We start from the raw sequence: 20,446 nt of genomic DNA, 5'->3' as shown, positions 1-20,446 counted from the left end.
CCGCCGCCACCCTCTCCGCCTTCCCCGTTGCTGCCGCCGCCCTCCTCTCCTCTACCAAGCCCCCCTCCCTCGCCTTCGCCTCCCCCGTCACCACCGCCGCCCCCTCCGCCACCTTCGCCGCCGCCGCCCCCTCCTCTGCCTTCCTCTCCACCACCACCCTCCCCTTCGAGACCACGAAGAGGGGTCCGGAGTGGTGAGGCGCCGGGGGTGTGGGCGGGCGTCGAGTCCGTGTCGAGTCCGTGTCGAGTGTTTACTAGCTCCGAGTAGAGGGGGCGTTCTGCTGCTAGGGGAAACCTGGAGCGCGGAGCTAACCCTCGGAGACCCGTGTTTACTTTAAGGCCCTTGCCCTGCGAACGCGCACCCCCGGGGCTAGGGCTCTCTAGCCCGTAACCCGATGCCAATCATCCGGCCCGCTGGGTGCGCTTCTTAGCTCCCCGGCCCTGGATGTGCGGTTAATGACTGCACTCCAAGTGCTCCAAGGGCTAACTCATCAGACGAGGGCGGCTCGCACACGCACACGCACACACACACACACACATGCATGCATGCACAGACACACAGCCCCTTCCCCTCCCCCCTCAAGACCTTCCCAAGGGCGAGGACACGCGCAGGCCGCACCTCTAGCTATAGTGAGGCCCGCATAGTATGTGGGAGACTCATGCCGCCGCCCCTGCCACCCCTGTGTCAGTGTGCCCGTGGTAGTGAGAGACTGCCGATGAGAAGCCGGAGGAAGGTCGCTAGACTGAGATGAGACCGCCAGTGGAGTTGGGATTCCACCGTGCACCGCGCTGCGAGCCTGTCGTGTCCCTTGTCAGGAGCAGGAGAGCCCCACCTGTGCCCCTGATCGTCCTTCCAAAATCCTGCTCGTGCAGGTGTGGACCCTGTCCTCCTCCCCCATCCCTCGTTTGGGTTCTCTGTTTTCTTTCTTTCTTTTAGACGTGCCGGAGCCGTCCGACTGTAGCGACTAGCACACCTCTCTGTCGAGTCCCAGAAACCCGAGAGGAGTCACACAGATCACAGTCGCAGTCCACGCCTGTGTGATGCACGCCCTGTGAGCGGGGCGGGGTGCGCACTGTGCCTCTGAGGTCTGAGCTCTGTGTTCGTGCGTCGGGCCCGTCGCCCAGATCTCTCCTGGAGTCTACAGTCTTTTGAACCTGCTCTATTTAAGCTCCCCTCCGTCTATGTTCCACTTCCACTTGAACGCCGCCCCGGCCTCGTCCTCCTCGGCCCCGCTCTCCGTCGCCGAGGCCCTGACAGCAACGCGATGGCCCAATGCGCCGATGCGCTCGGCTCTCCATGCTCTGTGCCTCACCGCGTCGCGGCGGAGGCGGCGAGCACCTCGTGTGCCAGCGGCCCCCGCGGCCGCCGCCACCACGTAGTCCTCGTCTTCCATTTGCGGCGGGCGCCCGGCAGCCAGCGGCAGCCGGCGGCAGCCAGGTGCAGCCAGCGGCAGCGAACGCAGTACCACGCAATTCGCCGCCCTCGTCCCGCCAACTCGTACCCCCCCCCCCCCCCAATCTTCTGGTTCCACTTCCTACATATATATTTTTATTTATGCAACCTCTCTCACACGACACTACTCACTAGGCGCGGGACTGGCGCGCACTGGCACTAAGACAAAAAGAAATCGCCGAGCAACAACACTGGGCCCGGCGCAAAATTAGAGATCGCCTGTCCAGCGCTCAGTCCCTCCCGCTCGCTGCAGGCTTTTGCACGCCCTGTGCTTCTCTCAGCTTGCCCATCAGGTACTCAAGCCCCGTCGTCGGCGGGTAGCGCAACTCCTCGCCCGGGCGCGCGAAGCGGGGGTCGACCGCGACGACAAAGTCGGCATCGGGGTCGATGAAGCAGGCTATGCTGTAGCGGTGGGCGGCGGCGGCGGCCGCGGTGGGCACGATGACGCGGTGGGCCGTCGCGCACCACACGTCGTTTGTCCACCGGGCGAGCAGCGCGCCGGTGTTCACCACCGCCCCGACCACGCCCTCTGGCTGAGGCTCGGGCACGACATCGGCCCACCCCTCACCCTCGCCGCCCGCCGCGCCGCCGACCTCGCCACCAGCGACCGACTTGACCTGCAGCCCCTGCGCGCCGTCGCCGAGAAGCAGGAACGTGTACGCGCCAAAGTCGGTGTGCTCGCCGACGCGGATCGCAGACGAGGAGACCGGCTGCCGGCCGCGCCCTTCGGCCGGAGGATCGCAGGGAGGGTAGTGTAGCATGCCTACACGGCGGGTGCACACAAGCCTCGCGCGCTGCGCTCGGCGCCCATGTGAGTACGAGGCGCGCCAAGCGCAGCGCTGGACGGCGTTTGCAATCTAGGGGCGGCATGCGGAGCGTGCAAAGGTCGAAGCGCTGCAGCGAGCGGAGGAAGTAGTCGGTCTCGAGGCCGAGGGCCAGCGCGCAGGCGAGCGCATACCGCCGCGCCGCCAGCTCCAGCGCACGCCAGAGCTCGAGCGCAGTCTCCTCATACCCGTTGGGGCAGCCCGCAAAATTATTCAGCCCAAGCTCTGGCCTGTCAGACAAAGGCATCACCTCAACGATTCATCCAGTGCCGGGAGAAGTGAGGAGGTCGAGCGAGTCCTCCGAAGGTTGAACGCCTCCTTGAGGTCGGCCGGCCGCGCTCGGTTGAGTGACTCGAGTCCGACGGGCGCGTAGCCAGTGTTTGTGGCCGGCTGTAGTCGCGCGAGCCGCTCGCGCTTGTGCTCCTCGGGCTGGGCGAAGAGCGCCTCCGCTGCGGCAAAGGCTCGGCGTCGCAGCTCGGCGCTCACGCCAAAGTTGATGACCTGGACGAAGCCGGTGTCGCGGCAGGCCAGGTCGATGGCCTTTGCGCCTGCTAGCTGCGACGCAGTGGGGACCGCGCCCACGACGACGCCCTCGTCGGCCATGAAGGGACTGAGGTCGACGGTGGCGACCATCAGTGCTGTCGCGCTGCTGCCGCAGTGGCGAATCCCGGCTAACCTCGAGATCTGCACCTTGGATGGCGGCTGCGCTCCCTGTTTCACAGCCATCCGTGCTAAGGATGGCTGGCATGCCTAGATCTCAGCCATACACTCCTACCCGATGGCTGGGATACATGGCTGCAATTGCAGGATCCTAGCCACTCCGCCCTACCAGCACACGCCATTTTGGCTGCCATCCATCCAGCCAGTGCAGCCATCCTCCGGCCGATGGCTGCGATGGCTGTGTCCCGGCCATCCGCCCGGCCGCATGATGGCTGGCATACAGCCGTCGCAGCCATCGGCCGGAGGATGGCTGTCGCGAATTCGACCCGGCCTTCTCGCCGCCCCCGACACGAGCGCAGGTGGCTTTGCTCTCGCTCCGCGAGCCACCACACCCTTGTTCTGGATGGCTGGCGTCGTTATCTCTCAGCCATCGCGTTGGAACGCTTGGTCAGGATATAGTAAGCTCAGTCAGCCATCCTCCGTCCGGCCGATGGCTGCGACGGCTGTATGCCAGCCATCATGCGGCCGGGCGGATCGGATGGCCGGGACACAGCCATCGCAGCCATCGGCCGGAGGATGGCTGCGCTGACGGGAACGCAGCCAAAATGGCGCGTGTGCTGGGAGGCGGAGTGGCCAGGATGCTTTAATTGCAACCATGTGAATTAAGGATGGCTGGCATGCCTAGACCCTAGTTCTCAGCCATCCGGTAGGAGTGCATGGCTGAGATCTAGGCGTGCCAGCCATCCTTAGCACGGATGGCTGCGAAACAGGGAGCGCAGCCATCCAAGGTGCAGATTTCGAGGTTAGCCGCGAATCCCAGCCCAGGGAGCAACGAGACGATTCCTCGCTGACGGCCGCGCCGTTCGACGCGCCGCGCCCGGAGGCGGCCCGATCGCTCGAGAGGGTCGACGCGGCACGCCCAGAGCCGCGCGGCGCGCTCGGCGACCCGCTCGTTGAGGGCCCGGCCTGAGGGAGGGTGTAGAGGATGTAGAGTGTAGAGCGCTGTAGCGGCGCCCCTGGCCATTCGCTCCGATTCCCCTCGATCGGATTCTGCTGGCACTCTCGAGGCTATGCCTACACAGCCTCGCGCGCATGGGCAGTCATGAAGGACCACGCACCTTCTCAGGACAGCGCCGGTGCCTCTCTCTGGACCGGCAAACTTTGTGGTCTAGTGTCACCAATGTGGGACCAATGCGGCATCGCGCCATCGACAGCTCTGAACTGCGCCTCACCACTGACCGGGAAGGCCGCCAAGTGGGCCAGCACAGGTCGCACATTGTGGCAGCAGTCAGCAGTGCATGTCTGATAGCTAGAGCAGCAGCGTCAGGGTCGCAGGGTCGGATCGTGTCAAGCCTCTCGCCCGGCCGGCCGCGTGCAGACGTCGGCCTGTCTGCTGTCTGGAGTGATCTGTCCGAGCGGTCAGTACGACCGATCAGGTTGGAGTTTTCTGATGATTGGAGGGTCTATCTGTATGTACTCCTCGAGTTCTCTCCAAATCTGCCCTCTACTTAACCGTACTTAATCGGGAAGTTGGTGCTAACGGAGACTAACGGAGCCGGAGCCCCATTTCCGTACTGCTGCGCGGCGCACGGTGCCTCCGGGGGCCCCCGCGCCCCCCCAGAGAGGGGCGCACTCTGGCACTCATCGGATACATCAAAGTAGATGGCGACACCTGGGGTGATCCGTTGGGACAGTGCTGCACCGACCCGAAGGGGTCGGTATGCGGAGGTACCTCACAGCAGGCCGCCATTGCTGCTGCCTCCTCCTTCTTCTTCTCTCCTCCTCCGGCCCTCCACCAGCCCCGCCGCCCAAGGTGCCTGCCTTGCCAGCCGAGGGGAGGTGCCACTGAGGTGTGGCCGAGGGTGCCGCCGCGGTGCCCGCCGGTGCCCGTGAGGTGCGCCGACCTTGGGAGGGAGCCTGCGGGGCCAGCCGCCGCCATATAAATAAATAAAACGGACACACCACAAACAAGGGGTGGGAGAAGGACAGGGTCCCCACCTGCACGAGCAGGATCTTGTAAGGACGATCAGGGACACAGGGGAACGGGAGCGGGGAGCGCATCGCGACACGGAGGGGGGCTGGGCAGGGTTCACCCACACGACAGGGTCCCAGGGATTCCCCTCTCGTATAGGACAAAGTTGCACCCGGCGGCACGGGGGCAGGCGCGGGCCTCCTACTGGTTGCGCTCTCCTAGTTCTCCTGCTACTGACAAAAGGGACAGCGACAGGTTCGCAGCACGGTGGACTCCCTATTCCACTGGCGATCTCTCTCGACTAGCGACCTTCCTCCGGCTTCTCACTGGCAGTCTCTCACTATCACGGGCACACTGACTGAGGCGGCCAAGGCTCACGCGTCACGGTCACGCCGTGGGTGGCAGGGGCGGTGATAGGAGTCTCCCACTCTGTGGGCTTCGCTAGTGTAGCTATTGTTGGCAAAACAAGACACAGAGCTCACACATCGCTAGTGGGTGCGGCCTGCGCGTGTCCTCGCCCTTGCGGTCTTGAGGGGGAAGGGGAACGGGCTGTGTGTCTGTGCATGTGCAGCCGCCGCCAAAAGGGAATCAGTAACCAGCCTCCGGCGGGGCCCCCCGCTACCATCCAAACCCGAGACCGGTCTACTAATCATAGATAGAGGCTCAAGTGTGACATAAGTCCACATACATACGACACACATACACAAAGCAACTCTCACGACAACACGGGCACCGGGTGGAGCGGCGGCGGCGGCGGCAGCGGCACGCGCGGGCGGACGGATTCGGACGGGGCGGAGCAGCGACCGCCTGGGCGGCCGCTGCTCTGCAGAGCGCGCCGTCTGTCTGCGCAGCTCGAGCGCCGTCAGGTGCAGGGAAGCGTGGCGGCGCGGGGAAAGCGCGGCGGCGGTGGCGAGCAGGCGAGCGGCCCGCGCGCGGCGAGGCGGACAGGTGATCGGCAGGCGGGTGATGGGCCGGAGAGTGACCGCGCCCAGCGATCGGAGGAGAGCCGATCGTCGCTCGGCCGCAGCTGACCTCGAAGGCGTGCGGAGCGCGACTGTTGGTGTCGGGGGGCGGCCGTCATGTGGCGAGGAGGGAGGACGACAAGTGCGCGTCGTACGGGTCGCTCTTCATCGGCCAGTCGAGCGGACGGTAGGTCGGTCAAAGTGAGCCGGTGAGGACGGCGAGATTCGTTGCGAGATACGGTTCGCGGGGGCGCCCAAACAAGTTTGGGACGGGGACGCTCTGGGGACGCGCCGCAAAATCAAGCAATTGGAAAGGGTGTGTGTGTGTGTGTGTGTGTGTGAAAGCGCCGTCGCAACTGCCATGTCGGCAGGTTGTAGGCTGGTGCTCTCGCCCCGCTGGCGGCGCGGACCGGTGCCGCGGCTCCGAGCCCTCCTGTGGGCCCGCGGCGGCTCGCCGTCGCGGTGCCGAACAATGTCATCGGTCCGGATTCATCCCGGCGTGTGCCGCCGGTGACGCTTCTTCGCCGAAATTTTGCTCAAGCTCTTTGTCGACAAAGCTGTGCCCGAGCTCCTGCTGCTCGACTGCGCGGCGGATCCGGCCCCTGGATGCTGAGATGTGAGGCGCCGGCACCGGGGCTACAACACGGGGCCATCTCCAGGCTGTCTCGGGCAACCTCAAAATTGGCGCCTCTCTCTGCTGGTGCTGCTGCTGCTGCTGCTGCTGCTGCTGGTGGTGCAGATGCTGCTGCTGGTGCGGCTCGGCTCTCCGACTCGACTCGCCGCGGGCGTCGCGGGCATCTGACGCGGCGGGCGGCGTCGCGGGCGGCAGCGATCGCGGCTCGACGGTGGAGGCGGAGGGTGGTGGCTGTGGTGGACCTTTGAGTTTATTTAATGGTCGAGTACGAGGACTGGGGGGTTCAACCGGGAGGCAGGGGTTCAACCAGGCGACGGCGGACCGTGGGCCATCGCGGGGACGGGTCCGTCCGGAGGGCGAACCCGATCGAGATCCGGATGGGTTCACACCGGTGGGAGGCACCGAGGCGTCTTGGACGCTCAGCTCTACCTTAGCTCCTGAGGGGCGCGTGGTTGTAACCACGTAGTAGGACTACAGCCCACCACAGACACCCTCCCTCTCCACACGTGTGCACACGCCCTCACCCTCTCCCCTCTCCTCTCTATCCTCTCTCTCCTCTCTCTCCTCTCTCTCTCCTCCTTGTCTGTGCTGTCTGCCTGACTCAGGCACTAATTCTGCCGATGCGTGATTGTGTGTGGGCTGCTCCGAGGGGGCCCTGCGCGATCCGATGGGTAGGGAGTCTGTGCCCGGGCGGTGTCCGGTGTGGAGTCTCTCTCTGATCCCACCTGTGATGTTGGGTGTGAGGTTGTGGCGGCTTCGATCCCAAGGGGGGGAGCTGATCCCACTCAGTAACCAACTCTCAGGGGCAGTAGGTGGGCGAGCCTCGAGCGCGCTCATCTCGATCGTCAAGGCGTCGCTACGCGCGGTCTTCCGCGGGGGGAGCTTCGTCGACGGGTGCGGGATCGCGGCGCAGTCAGTGCCGTGGCGATGCCTCCGGCTGTTGTGGCGGGCGGCTTGCTGCTCGCGGCGATGGCGAAAAACTCGTCTCGCCGCACACCAAGGGCTTATGCTCTGGCGAGATGTGAGGCGCATGCGCCCAGGAGGGGAGGGCGCATGCGTAACGACGCTGCTAGAGATGCCTTTCGGGGCCCAGAGATAAAACTTCTGATGCCATGCATGACCTAGTAGTGTCCCCAGCTATGGGCGTGTCCACGTTGGAGCCAGGTGTGGTGTGGGCGCGAGAATAGCTCCGCCGTTCATGGAGGCAACCGATACGAGTCGACTGGTGTGTGTCGTCGTGGTTTCGTATCAAGACTACTCACTCACTCACTGGAAAGGGGGCTACTGGGGCGGCCAATTCACACCTCGCGGGACTACTTGTGTTTTCGTGATGCAAGTTGTGGCCCCCCGCTACGTCGCACGAGTGCAACCGTCGCGGGCGGCTCGCGGAGGCAAATTTCTCTTTTCTCGACCCCGGCCACTCCCACGATTTGCAAATGGCGCCGCCACGCTCCGGGGCCAGGCGCGGCAGGCCGTCCGACGCGGTAATTCACTACACCAAGCGGCTCAACCGCGAGTGCGCTGAGCGCGGCGACGTCGCGGGCGCGCGGGCCTTGCTCGATGCGATGGAGGGCGAAGGCCTCGCGCCGACTCTCGTGACGCTCAACACACTTCTCAAATGCTACCGCAACGCGCGGCGTCCGGACGCGGCGGAGGCGACGCTAGATCGCGAATTTCGGCGCTGGGGGCTCGAGCCCGACGGCTGCTCCTTCTGCACGCTCATTGACGCGTACGGGCTCTCCGGCGACCTGGCTGCGGCGTGGCGAATCCTGCACCGAGCAGAGGCCGCGGGCGCGGCGGACGCTCGCGTCTACTCGGCGATCATGCGCTTTCTCGCGCCCGCGGAAGTGCCCCCCCTCATCGAGCACATGCTGCTGAGGGGGCTCTCGCTCTCCGTCACCGTCTGCAACGCGGCGCTCAACGCCTTTGCTAACGCAGGTGGGCCCGGGGGCAGCTCGCGCCTGCCCGCCCCCGGCGGTGCACCCACCCCCAGAACCCCGGCCTAGGCGACCACCTCGCCGCCGCGGCCTTCTTCGACCGGCACATGCGGGGCGACGTGAAGCCAGACGATCGCTCGTACTCGCTCCTGCTCAAGGTGCGCCGCGGCCCTGAGCATGCCGCGCAGCGCCACCAAGCCGCACAGCGCCACCCAGCCACTCAATGCCACTCAATGCCGCTCAGTGCCGCTCAGTGCCGCTCAGTGCCGCTCAGTGCCGCTCAGTGCCGCTCAGTGCCGCTCAGTGCCGCACTGACATGCACTGACATGCACTGCCACGCACTGCCACGCACCTGCCACACTCACAGGGGGCACGCTAGGCGGGTGCCCTTCCCAGCCGCCTCACCCCTCCTCTGCCAAGCACCGGCGGCATCTCGGCGGCATCTCGGCGAGCATCTCGGCGGCATCTCGGCTGCAGGCGCGTTGCTCAGCCGGCGATGCCGCGGGCGCGGACGAGACGCTCCGCGCGATGGTTGCGGAGGGATGCCGCATCGAGGTGCCCGCCTTCTCGACGGTGATGAACGCCTACGTCTCGCAGCGGCCGCCGCAGCTCGCCGCGGCGGAGAGTCTGATGGCGGAGGCGCAGGCGCTCGGCCTCGTCGCGGACACGCAGATGTACAACTTGCTGCTCAAGGGGTATGCGTCTGCGGTGCCCCCGCAGCCGGTGGCGGCCGAGGCGCGTCTCTCCCGCGACAGCTTTTTCTTCCGCCGGCTCATCCCCCTCCCCCTCCCCCTCCCCTCTGCAGGAGACTCTGCAGAAGCTCGAGGCCGCGGGGCTCGAGGTGTCGGTCACTTCGCTCACAACGGCAGCCCGCCCTAGACTCGGGGGAGGCGGCCGTCGCTGCACCGAGAGCAGCTCTCCCCCCGTGTCTGGGCGGTGCCCACGTCCCCGTCCACGGCCGGGCTGCACTGCGCCGCATCGTGCCCGCCCTCGCCGGCTGCCCTCCTCCCGCGCGTGCAGGTGATGGACGCGTGGTGCGAGGCGGGGAGGGTCGAGGAGGCGCAGCGCCTCGCGCGGCAGTACGAGCCGTCGCTCAAGCTCTCCGGCGCCATCTACAACGCACGCCTCCCCGCGGGCGGGCTGCGCCGCGCGCGCGCTGCAGGCGCCCGTGGACGCGTCGTGGGTACCCCCGTAGGTGCTGATCAAGGGTTACGCGCGCTGCCGTTGCCGGCGGACGAGCGGCGTGTGCCACTGCACTCCGTGCCGGTGCTGCAAGCCCGCCGAAGGGATGCGACTCTTCCAAGAGATGGCGATGCGCGGCTTGGCGCCCGACTCCATCACGATCAGCACGCTCGTCGACGCGCACTGCAACGCGGGGCTCATCGAGCAGGCTTTACTTCGGCTTTACCTCGGCTTTACCTCGGCTATATCGCGGCTTATCTCGGCTTTGCCTCGGCTGTACCTCGGCTGAACCTCGACTATACCTCGGCTGTCCCTCGGCTGTATCTCGCCGGCTGATCAAGCAGGCGTGGCTGCTGCTCGAGTCCCTCTGCCAGCGGGGCACGCGAGCCGGAATCAGCCAGCACAAGGCGACCGGCGCCCGCCCGAACCTCGCGGCCTTCCGCACCGCCTTCCGCGCGATTGAGCGCGCCTCCCGCACCGCCGCACCGGACGACGGCGGCGCCGATGGGGGCGAGGGGTTGGTTGGCGGCGGGGGGGGTGGCGGCCAGGGCGGCGAGGCTGCCAGTTGTTGCGGCGGCGGCGGCCACGGCGGCGGTGGCGGCGCGCTGCGGCGTACGCAGCTGGTGCGACTCGTTGCGGAGGGGCTGGCGATGTTGCGGGAGACGCTCGGGTGGCCGGACGACGCCGGCCTCTCCGCCACGCTCGCCACGCTCTCGTCCGCTCTCTCAATCGCGGACGGGGACACCGCGCTCTCCGCCGCGCTGTCGAGGTACTGCAGTCCCGAGCCGCGAGGCGCGGAGGCGGAGGCGCTGGGGTCACTCACCGCTTCCGAGGCGGAGGCGCTGCAGCTGGCGGCGGAGCGCGCGGCGGAGCGCGCGGCGGAGCGCTCGGCAGAGCAGGAGGCGCAGGAGAAGACGCTGGCCGATTGCTTGCCGGGCGGCCTCTTCGCGCCGATGGCGCCGCCGCCGCCGCCGCCGCCGGCCCAGCTCGCGGCGGCTGCGCCCCGTCCCCCGTTCGGTCGCCCATCTCTCTCGCCGGCCACGCCGAACCCTCCGTCACACAAGCCGCCGCCGCCCCCGGTGCCGCATTCTCCGGCAGTGCCCCACGCCGTTGCTACTCCCGTCGCTACGGCGGCGGCGGCGGCGGCGGCGGCGGCGCCCGGAGCAGCTGTTTGCTTCACTCTGTCTCTGTCGGGCCTTCGCTGCGAGGGCTGCTCGGGCACTGTGCGCACCGCTCTGCGCGCGGTGACGGGCGTGGCCTACGCGGAGGTGGTGTATGCGGAAAGCTGCGCGATAGTGAGTGGCGCCGCGGGGCTATGCGGCGACGCCCTGACCGCCGCCGTTGCTGCTGCCGGCTTTGAAGCCTCCGTCATTGATCAGCGCAATGTCGACGGCTCGGCACCAGCGCCGCCGCTCAGCCTACTCGAGCGGCGCGAGCTCGAGCGATTGAGGTGGCGCTGCCGCGGCACCTCGGCGTGCGAGTATAGGAGGTGAACGCACCCATCTGAATGCACTGTAGGCCGAAGCTTGAGGCGGCTCTCTCGCGCGTCGCAGAGCTCGAGGCGGCGCTCGCCGCTGCCGGCATACCAGCGCCAGCACCGCGGTAGAGAGCGCTACCACACACGACGACCGACGACCGACTGAGAATACACATACGTCGTTGCACACGCAAGCGCGGTCCAGCGATACATGTAATAAAACGCTTGGAAAAGAGGCGGGGCGCCTCAGTCTTTTTTGTGACGTTTGGCGCGCGGACGGCGACGGGGCCCGCTCTCACGTCTCACACTCTCACCCCCATCTAGGAGCAGGACCGCACTCAGGAGCGAGAGAACAAGAGAGGACTGAGAGCTCTCTCAGTCTCACCGCCGTGGTCCGTGCTGCGCACACGCATCACACACACGTTCGCGCGGAATATCTCGGCGACGAGATCGCGAGTCACGATAACTCGTACAGTAGCTAGGTTTGGCTCATCCCCTCCAAGCTTTGCGCGATCGCGATCGCCATCATCTGATCCTCCGCCTCCGTGTCTGCCGGATCCATCGCCCTCGGCGGCGGCGGCAAAGCGCTCCCATTCCCTGCGACCGCGCCAGCCACGGCAGCAGCAGCGCCAAGCTGCTTGCTGCGCCATTTCTCTCGCGTAGCCTCGCCGACGCCCTGCGTAAACCTCCACGCTCCGTCGCCGTAAGCATGCCGCAGCAACAGCGCCAGCGCCGGGTCGTGCGCTGCCAGTCGCGCGCGAGCATTGACCCCGGCCGTCACGTCAGTGCGGCACGTCGCATCGAACCAGGCTTGCGTCCCCTCCGCCCAATACTCGTCGGCGTTGCACCCCATGTAGCAGTGCGATGGGTAGAGGCCGCGCCCAATCGCGTCCGCGTGTGCCGCTCGGATGAGCTCCCGCGCTTCCTAACCTCGGCAAGACTCACCTCACCTCATCAAAGAGGGTGGAGGGGAGGGGTGAAGTGAGTCTGTCCGGGGGTGACGACACTGCGGGCGCATTTCCATGCCGCGGCTGCGCGGGCGAGCACACCTCGCTGAGGCCGAGGTTCATGACCGTGTGGCCCAGCTCGTGGCACAGCACGCTCTCGTCGCGAAACCACGGGTCCGCCGCAATGTCGAGCAGGTTCTCTTCGCCGCACGAGACGACCCTTCCGCCGCCGAGCCCGCGCGTGGTCGCGTCGATCTCGCTCAGGCCCTCGCGCTGCTTCTTCTCGGCGCGCGGCTCAGGCTCCCCGGGGGCGGCAGCGTCGGCCGTGCTCGCCGCCTCCGCCACCTCCTCCGCAGCCGCTTCCAGCGGCGTCGCCTCTGCCTGCGGCTGCACGGCTTCGACAGGCGCGCAGCGGTCAAGCGCGCCGCGCAAGGCCACGTCGGAGAGGAGCCCACGAGATACGAGGTCGTAGAGCACACCTGGAGTGAGGTCGACTATGGGTCAGGCTGCAAGGCGTTTTCGGGTTGGGGGTGGCGGGAGAGCCGCACACCGGCGAGCTGGCGAGAGTCGCAGCGCTCAAGTCGTGGCTTGATCGCCGCCGCCATCGCCTCGCGGCGGATGTCGTCCGCCGATTTCGGCGGATCGCGCGAGTCGGGAGCTTCAGGCGCCGGCTCGCGCGTGCGCTGGGCGCTGAGCGCGTGCGCGCGGTGCTCCGGGATGTCGCTCGTCAGCTGCTCCCTCCCAATGACGGAGATCGAGCACCGTTGCACAGCCAACCGACTCGTGACCGCCTCTGGGCTGTGTCGAAGCATCTCGCGTGCGATTGCGGCGGCGGCGAGCACCGCGCCTGATGCGACCACGTCGGACGCACGCACCGTCAGCCCGGCGCACCCGACCTCGGCGCTCTGCTTGTAGAACGCTGCGGCCATCTCAGCCTCTGCCTCGTGCGCTATAGCCTCTGGCGCTGGCTCCGGCGCCGGTGCCGCAGACTCGAGCGTGAGCTTGTGCTCGGACACGGTCGCCACGTGCTCGACAGAGCCTCCCTCGCAGTGGAGCCGCCAGCAGTGCCCGACGAACGTCTCCTGCATTCGCACTTCCCCAGGTGCAAGTGGCTGACCGTAGGCAGTCTCGGCGCCCTCGCTGCACCAGCACAGGGTGGCGGTGTAGGGCGTGCGGTTGCTGGCGATGACGGTGGTGCGAGCTGGCGCGGACGGCATATGTGTGTGTGTTACTTCCTCCACACCCCAGTTCCCAAATCCACACAAGCGAGCGCTAGTGAACGCCCACAGGGAACCGATATGCCTTACAGTCTACCCTTATAAGTCTCTCGTGTCGGCGCCGACGCTCTTTTAACGTAGAACGTCCCAGCTGAACACTCGAGACACCGCCCGCCGACGATCGATCAGTCCACAATCGTCGGCCCGCAGCGACCCGCAGCGATATATGTACATGGATGCCGCCGCCCCCCCGGCCCCTACGGCCGACGCGCCGATGCACGACCGGCCTCCGTCGGACGGCTCTCCGGCCTCTCCGGCCGCTGCCGCCCGCGCTGCTGCCGATCCAGTCCCTCTCACGCTCAGCGATACCCGCACAACCTACGACAACTTTGAGGTCGCCGGCTTTGGCCAGGTGCAGCCACCACCTGCTTGCCTCCATGTTCACGCTTCGCGCCCCTCCCCCCCCTCTGACGCCGCCGTATGACCTTAGGTGAGGGGCACGACTACCCGCCTGGAAGGTGCTCTCATCAGCAAGTCACCCAGGCACCAACTCCTGGGCGTTTACGCTTGACTACTGTACGTGGAAACCATGCAGTGGATGCAGCTCGATCAAAACGCCGACGCCAACAGCCAACAGCTGGCCCCTGGGCGAGTTCCTTGCCTAGGATGAGGTGCGAGCCATGATGCTCAAATCAGCGTGCACCAAGTCGCTCACATTCCGTGAGTTCGTCAACGGGCCGAACACACTCTCCAAGTCGACGGCGATCTCGAACTCCGACAACTGGACCGGTGCACCAGCCGCGTAGGACGATGGCTCCCTCGAGGACATCCCTTCATCGACGGACGCCTTCACCGCCGCCGGCCCTGGGCCATCCAGCGCGGCCTCCGACGGCCTGCACGTGATCGAGGTACAGAAACGGTGGCTGCCGCAGCTCACACCCTAATCTATCTGCCTTAGGCACGGAGCCAACGGAGCCATCGCGCATGCCCGCATCGCGTGCGGCTCCGAGGTCTCCCGCCGAGACCGGCTCGGCGCGGCGCGTGGCCGCACGCCGCCGTTGAAAAGGCGATAGGAGAGGGGAGAGCGCCGGCCACATCGAGCGAGCGCTGACGTGTAAGGTGTCTGCGCTGCTCCGGTGTGTGTGGGATTATGCCTCCCCCCATCTGTGCGGCGAGGTGTTTGCGGTGGGTGCGATGGCCGATCGTGTTTGCGCGATAAGTCAGTCAAAGCAGTCGTGGCACGTGAGCAGAGTCGCTGCATGCAACGGCGACTGCTTTGACTGACTTATGAGTGGCACGCGTCTCTCACTGCCCGCGAACAACAGAGGCGGGTCCGCCGCAGGTCCCCCACTAGTATTTTTATACAATACTCAGGTCCCGCTAGCAAGTCATGAACAGGGTAAGGGAGGGAGGGAGAGCAAACAACTGGGAAGTTCACAGCTGAGCTTACCCAGAGAACTCCGTTCTCACCCACAAGCGAGCGCTAGTGAACCGCCCAGGGCACCACCGACCCGTCTTGGTCCGGCGGAACACAACTTTTTGCCGAACGCGGTCGACCGAAGTTGTGGTTTCCAAGCGCATTCGCTTCGCCGTGGTCGAGTTAGTGGGGTAAGCCGCTGACGGCATCCCCGCAGCTTGGCTCCCCGCGTGACAAACGACGGCCTCCAGACGTCCTCCGCCAAAATTTTCCTCGGGGCGGCTGCGCCGCCCTGCAGACGCCCCGTTGGCGGCACCGAGCGCGAGTTTCCGACGCGCTCGTGTCTGGTGACAGACACGGATCGGTCGCCGGTGGGCTCAGCCAATCGCCTCCAGCAGATGCTTCATCCACGGACGAGACGCGTTCGTTGCTGCGAGGCGGCCACCGAGCCTTCCTGCAACGACACAGAGCTTGCGATGCAACAGCCTGTTGTCGGCGTGATCGCCACTGGGCTTAGCTGAGGGTCAGGGAGCCGGTGGTTTAGCAGCCACTGCGCAGCACGCGAGCCACCGTACCCGGATGAGTGCGTTGTCCGCTCGGTCGGCGCGGCCTCCGTCCGTGGCAGGCTGCCGTGTCCGTGCCGTGGGGTGTCTGCGTGAGAGACTGTACGTTGTTTGAGGAGAGGAAAGCAGCTGTTGAGCGCTGTCAGAGCGGTGTTTAGCTTGGTATTGCCTTCATATGTCGCAAAGACTCCAGATATAACTCTACGCGGCTCTACTATTTCTCGCATCCCAAAGCTTCCACAACACGCCGTCGCGCGGCCGGCGTGGCCCCGCTCACCTGTCCCATCCTCCTGTGTAACCCCTAGACTTGTGGTGCTGGGCAGGCCGAACATGCACAAGAAAAACCCGTGGAAAACGGTTGAAATGGCACCGATTTACGGTTTTCCGCGCGCTGCGCGCGCCGAGCACGGCCACGGCGCCAAAAAAGTGCTTGCCGGAGTCCGTTTTCAGTGGACGGACACCCAAAACGACATTTGCATCGGCCGGGCGGACAAATTTAGTGGCCGGGAGCCCCTTTTGGAGCCTTCTGAGCCATTCCTGCTACTTTTTGAGCGCGTTGCGTCTCTCTGCGATGATGTGAAAATTGTGACCAAAATCCGCTGTGATCAAGAGGAAGATGGAAGTAAGCTCCCCAGCCCTGGATGTGAGGTTGCCGACTGCACTCCAAGTGCTCCAAGTGCTCGTATGTTGCGTAGCTCGAAGACCGATTGGCTGTACAATACACAGTGAGACCCAGTCGCTCCGCGGCGGGGCTCCGTGAATTCTCGCGGGGAGCCTCACCGGAGCTGCCCTCGGGTCGTCGGGGGTTTGAATTTTCTGTTTTCTTTCTTCGCCAACACCAAATCCTGCTCGTGCAGGTGGGGACCCTGTCCTCCTCCCATCCCTCGTTTGGGCTGTCCGTTTTCTTTCTTTCTTTACTCCCTTGTAGCGTGAGAGAGTGCGTTGTGTTCTTGTTTTCTTTACGACAAAACTTGGAGCACTTGGAGTGCAGTCGGTAGCCTCACATCCAGGGCCGGGGAGCTAAGGAGCGCACCCAGCGGGCCGGATGATCGGGATCGGGTTAAAACGCTCTCTCACAACTCTAGCCTCTAGGTCCGTACAAACAAAAAAGAATTCAGCCGCGGGTTAAAGCACATGCGGCATCTCTCCTCTCACACACATGCTGCACATGCGACCTGGGCCGCTCTCGCAATCACACACATGCTGCTATGCCGGAATGCCGCCCTCGCGCGACTCTGCGCGGTGGCAGCATGACACGGACACGACGAGATTCGACGAGATATGGAGCAATGCATGAGCATGCCATGTCCATGTCCGGGCAGTAAAGGTTGAGCTCGAGCATCATTGCTTGTTGGCAACGCGCTCGCCAACGCACGTTCACCTCATCTCCCCAGCATCGGTCGGGGCGAACAGCGGCCTCTCTTGATGCTCGCGCCGTCTGCCCACCGCCTTGGGCCACGCGCGTCTCGCGCCGCCCGCCCACCGCCTTGGGCCTCCGGTGCCGCCATCACCGACCTGCCTTTGGGCGGCAGCAGCCACCTCAGCAGGCGCACGTCGCTCATGGCTCGCGCCCACGCGTTGTGCTTCGGAGCGTTCGCGGCACGACCAGTGTACTCCGTGTATCGCACCTCTGCCCAGGGCTCACCTTCCACCGGCCGGATACTCATCTCGTCCGCCTCGCGCTCCGTGCCCTGCGCGACGCGCTGCACCCGCACGCGGTCGTGCGATACGTTTCGTGACCGAACGAGCGCGGTGAACATGTCGCGGCTGCCGTTGGCAGGCACGATGGGATCATCCTGGCAGTGAAATGCCCAGATGCGGATGTGCGAGAGGAGGTGCGCGCGGGCGGGGTCACCCCCGCCACTGATTGGCACAGCCGCGGAGAACAGGCCCGGCCGCCTCGCAATGAGCTCCTATCACCATCATTGCCGTCACTCCCAAAGGCTTGGACTCGTGTGGGGAGGGTGCGCCGCGCCCAAGTAGCGTAGCCGCCCATGCTTGCCCCTCCGACCACAAGCCGCTCCCGATCCACGGGGCGCCACGCCACGGTGACGAGCGACCTGGCGGCGACTAGGTGCACCAATCTTGCGGCAACTTGGAGCGAGCGGACGGGACGTCCTTTCAGCGGGTGAGACCCTATCAGCGTTGCACATTGGCTCTGAGCAGCGCCTTGTGGCTCTGATTCTTATGGACGAGGGAGGTGATCGTTTTGGAGGGAGGGGGTGATGTGGCATGGTTGAAGGCGGTGGGAGGGGCTAGCAACAAGACGCCGGTTCGTGGGCCGTGATCGACCCAGCCACGCGCTGCGAGCGGCATGATCAGGTAGTGCGGTACCACCGGCTGCGAGGAGTAGAAGGGCACGCCGGCGATGTGCCTTGTGAGGTAAATCGTGGCACAAGTCGGGACAAGACGCCAAGCGGGCCCCTGCGGTGGATGGGGACATGGCACCTTCTCCAGGCGTCACCGCCGACCAGGCCGCCTCCTCCCAGGCCGTGGAGCCAGAGGAACAGCGGAAGGGCGGTGCTGCTGCGGCTTGTGGCAGGAATGAATAGGCTGTAGTTGAGGCCGTTTGACCGCTGGGCGCGCCAGATGCCGCAGGATGGAGCGACGGCATTGGAGCCCATTTTGCATTGCAACACGTGCGCTCGCGGAAGATTTTTGACTGCGAGCTCGCGACCTCGGAGTTTTCCTCATCACGTCATCGCATGATGTCCCAGTCAGCGGTTTGTTTTAGACCGGTCAGTCAGAAGCAGCCCGCCCGAGCACCGAGCACTGAGATAGGACCTGCCTGCCTCGAGCCGCCCACCCCTCAAGAGAGAAACAAAAGCAGAGCCCCAAGGTCACACAACCGCTACAGAGCGTCTCGGGATGTCGTCAAGCGTAAACAGATCCGTAAATTCCGAACTCGCGCCGCGACCGTCCTGTGCCGTTGCCTCCGAGCCGAATCCGCTCCGCACTCCGACGAGCCGCCACCGGATGGTTGGCTGTTGCAACGACGAGCAGACCTTCTTCATTGTGACCTTCTCCTGCTACGTCGCCGCCGTGGGCCTCGTGTGGCGCTCGCCAGTCTTCAAGCCCTTCAAGCTGTGGACGACGTTGATGCACGAGTTCTCGCACGCATGCGGAGCTTGGCTGACGTGCAACAAGGTGACCGGGATCGAGGTGCACTGGAACGAGGGCGGGCTCACTCACTGGCAGGGCGACACGAGGCGTATGACAATGTCGAAGCACGTCGTACTGCCCGCCGGCTACCTCGGGTCGACCCTCTGGGGCGTCCTAACGATCCTCTCAGTCTCCAACTACGGTTGGGCGCGCGTCACGGGTTGCGTGATGCTCACCGCCTGCGTCATCTGTCTCGCGTACGCCATCTTTGGCAAGTCCAATGAGGAGCGCACGCCGCTCATTGCGTGCTGCATCGCGTTTGGGGCGCTGCTCGGGACAACCACCGTGCTGTCGTACGTCATGGGCGGAGACCCGGGCAGCCACAACCACATCTGGGACCTGGTGCGCCCCGAGTGGCCCGATTGAACACCACCCCCGACGCGCTGCTGCAGTGAAAGGGCGGAGCGACGAGCCGTCCCGCCCTGCCGAATCCTGACCGCCGCCCTCCCCACTGCCACAGCTCCTCTACTCGGTCCTCCTCTTTGTGGGCACCCTCAACGCCATGTACGCCACCGTCGACATTTACGACGACACCATCTCGCGCACGGACGCGCGCGACACCCCAGATGCGCGCCACGCGCAGGTGTGATGGTGCGCTGCTCACACCAACTGCGGTTGATAGGCGCGCTCCGACGCCTACAAGTACGCGCAGCTCTGCTCCAGCTTTGCGACCCCAAAGTGCGTCGGCTGCGTGTGGTTCCTCCTCGCGATCGCCGCGTTCGGCGCGGCCTCTGCTCCTCCGCGGAGCGGGCACCGCTCGTTTCGGGACCTGCTCAGGCCCACACGCGGGGGCTCTGCCTGTAGGCGCCTCTGTCTTCGGGACCATCGCCCTCGACGAACCCAGCAAATTTGTGCTGACCAACCAGTTCGCCTGGGTGCCCGGACCTATGGCAGTGGGTCTCGCGGTCGTCTACCGAGTGACGCTCTACGGACGGGAGCGGTACGGCGGTGGTAAGCGCTACAAGGTGACGCCAAAGGCGGACGCCGGTTCGCGGCGCGCCACGCCGACGATGACACGGCCAGGAAGGGCGTCGCAGGTGTGATTGTTTGATTTCTTTTTGCTAGTGTTGTACAGAAAGAAAGAAAACACAAGGCAAGGCAAGCCGAAGCACCGAAGCCGCCGCCACAACGACCCCTCTGGAATTGAGACTCGCCGCTTTCCTCCCGCGCTGTGTGATGTACTTCGTGTGTGAGCTCTCTTGTCGGTCTTGACGATGTGCCAACACACAACAACCTAACTACCCACAAGGGAGGGGTGGGCGGACTGTTCGTGCTCTGGCTAACCTCCGAATGTAAGTTTATGTAACACCAGAGATTTGGCTGTGCTGGCTCCTACGCACAGCCATCTTACCTCTAAGGATGGCTGAGCTACCTAGCTGCAGTGCAGCGCCACAGGGGAGATCCTCCAGCCTAATGTGGCTGCAATACACACACGGCAGCCATCCTTGGTAGACAGTGGCTGTGTGGAGACGCACTACCGCAGCCATACCGCCCGCCTCGAGGTGAGCCCTCTTGGCTGAGCTGGTTCCTGGCTTGTGGCTACGTTGCAGCCATCTCTTTGGGTAAGATGGCTGGGGGACAGCCCATTTCAGCCATCTACTATGGCTATGTAGGTCACAGCCAGTGCAGCCATCCTCCGGCACCGCCACCGGAGCATGGCTGGTGACAATCGATGGCAGCCGTCCGCCGCCCCCGCCACAACGCACAAATGGCTGCGCGCTTGTCCCCCCCCCCCCCCCCCCAGCCTCGCGGGACGGCTGCCATCGCGGGCCCTGACTGAGGGAGGGTGTAGAGGATGTAGAGTGTAGAGCGCTGTAGAGCTGTAGAGATGTATGTAGAGCGCTCTGGAGCGCTGTAGAGCGCTGTAGAGCTGTAGAGCTCTACATCCGGCGCGTGACGAAGCGCCTGCGTTGTAAAGCGATGTAGAGGCGCTCTACAACGTAAAACCTCCACAACAAACTCTAGATGATACAGTCCCAGTGAGCTAAAAGTACAGTTGAGAGACAGAGATGAGCGGCGAACGAGGTACGGTCGCTCTCC

General features: G+C 65.3%; 4 protein-coding genes across 4 annotated transcripts; 2 read left to right on the top strand and 2 right to left on the bottom strand.

The window, feature by feature from the left end:
- Window positions 1-1,682: 1,682 nt before the first annotated feature.
- On the bottom strand, window positions 1,683-3,002 carry EMIHUDRAFT_110301 (hypothetical protein; the record flags this gene model as incomplete). Its single annotated transcript, XM_005788622.1, has 3 exons — window positions 1,683-2,215; window positions 2,298-2,506; window positions 2,590-3,002. The coding sequence occupies 3 exons, from the start codon at window positions 3,000-3,002 to the stop codon at window positions 1,683-1,685; spliced, it is 1,155 nt and encodes a 384-aa protein (XP_005788679.1).
- Window positions 3,003-7,940: 4,938 nt separating this feature from the next.
- Window positions 7,941-8,820, top strand: EMIHUDRAFT_226539 (hypothetical protein; the record flags this gene model as incomplete). The annotated part of the gene is made up of 3 exons (XM_005788621.1): window positions 7,941-8,442; window positions 8,511-8,599; window positions 8,809-8,820. 3 exons carry the CDS (start codon window positions 7,941-7,943, stop codon window positions 8,818-8,820), a joined length of 603 nt encoding a protein of 200 aa, XP_005788678.1.
- Window positions 8,821-11,388: 2,568 nt separating this feature from the next.
- Window positions 11,389-12,672, bottom strand: EMIHUDRAFT_440631 (hypothetical protein). The gene is made up of 3 exons (XM_005788620.1): window positions 12,598-12,672; window positions 12,150-12,526; window positions 11,389-12,025 (listed from the first exon to the last, which is right to left on the bottom strand). Exons 1-3 carry the CDS (start codon window positions 12,650-12,652, stop codon window positions 11,579-11,581), a joined length of 879 nt encoding a protein of 292 aa, XP_005788677.1. The 5' UTR covers window positions 12,653-12,672; the 3' UTR covers window positions 11,389-11,578.
- A 5,557-nt stretch (window positions 12,673-18,229) lies between these two features.
- EMIHUDRAFT_45247 (hypothetical protein) lies at window positions 18,230-18,953 on the top strand (the record flags this gene model as incomplete). Its single annotated transcript, XM_005788619.1, has 2 exons — window positions 18,230-18,748; window positions 18,867-18,953. Coding segments are annotated over 2 exons (606 nt in total), but the record flags the coding sequence as incomplete, so codon positions are not given.
- Window positions 18,954-20,446: the final 1,493 nt, after the last annotated feature.

Source organism: Emiliania huxleyi (genome assembly GCF_000372725.1).
Source record: "Emiliania huxleyi CCMP1516 chromosome Unknown EMIHUscaffold_133, whole genome shotgun sequence".
Taxonomy (NCBI): Eukaryota; Haptophyta; order Isochrysidales; family Noelaerhabdaceae; genus Emiliania; species Emiliania huxleyi.
The sequence above is the reverse complement of the archived record's forward strand: the minus strand, read 5'-3'. Positions and strand labels throughout refer to the sequence as shown.

Excerpts from the sequence above, each read along its gene's own strand:
- EMIHUDRAFT_440631 (XM_005788620.1), bottom strand. The coding sequence starts at position 12,652 with ATGGCGGCGGCGATCAAGCCACGACTTGAGCGCTGCGACTCTCGCCAG. Across the intron at positions 12,527-12,597 it reads CGACTCTCGCCAGCTCGCCG|GTGTGCTCTACGACCTCGTA; the intron begins GTGTGCGGCTCT and ends ACCTCACTCCAG. Across the intron at positions 12,026-12,149 it reads TGAACCTCGGCCTCAGCGAG|GAAGCGCGGGAGCTCATCCG; the intron begins GTGTGCTCGCCC and ends TGCCGAGGTTAG.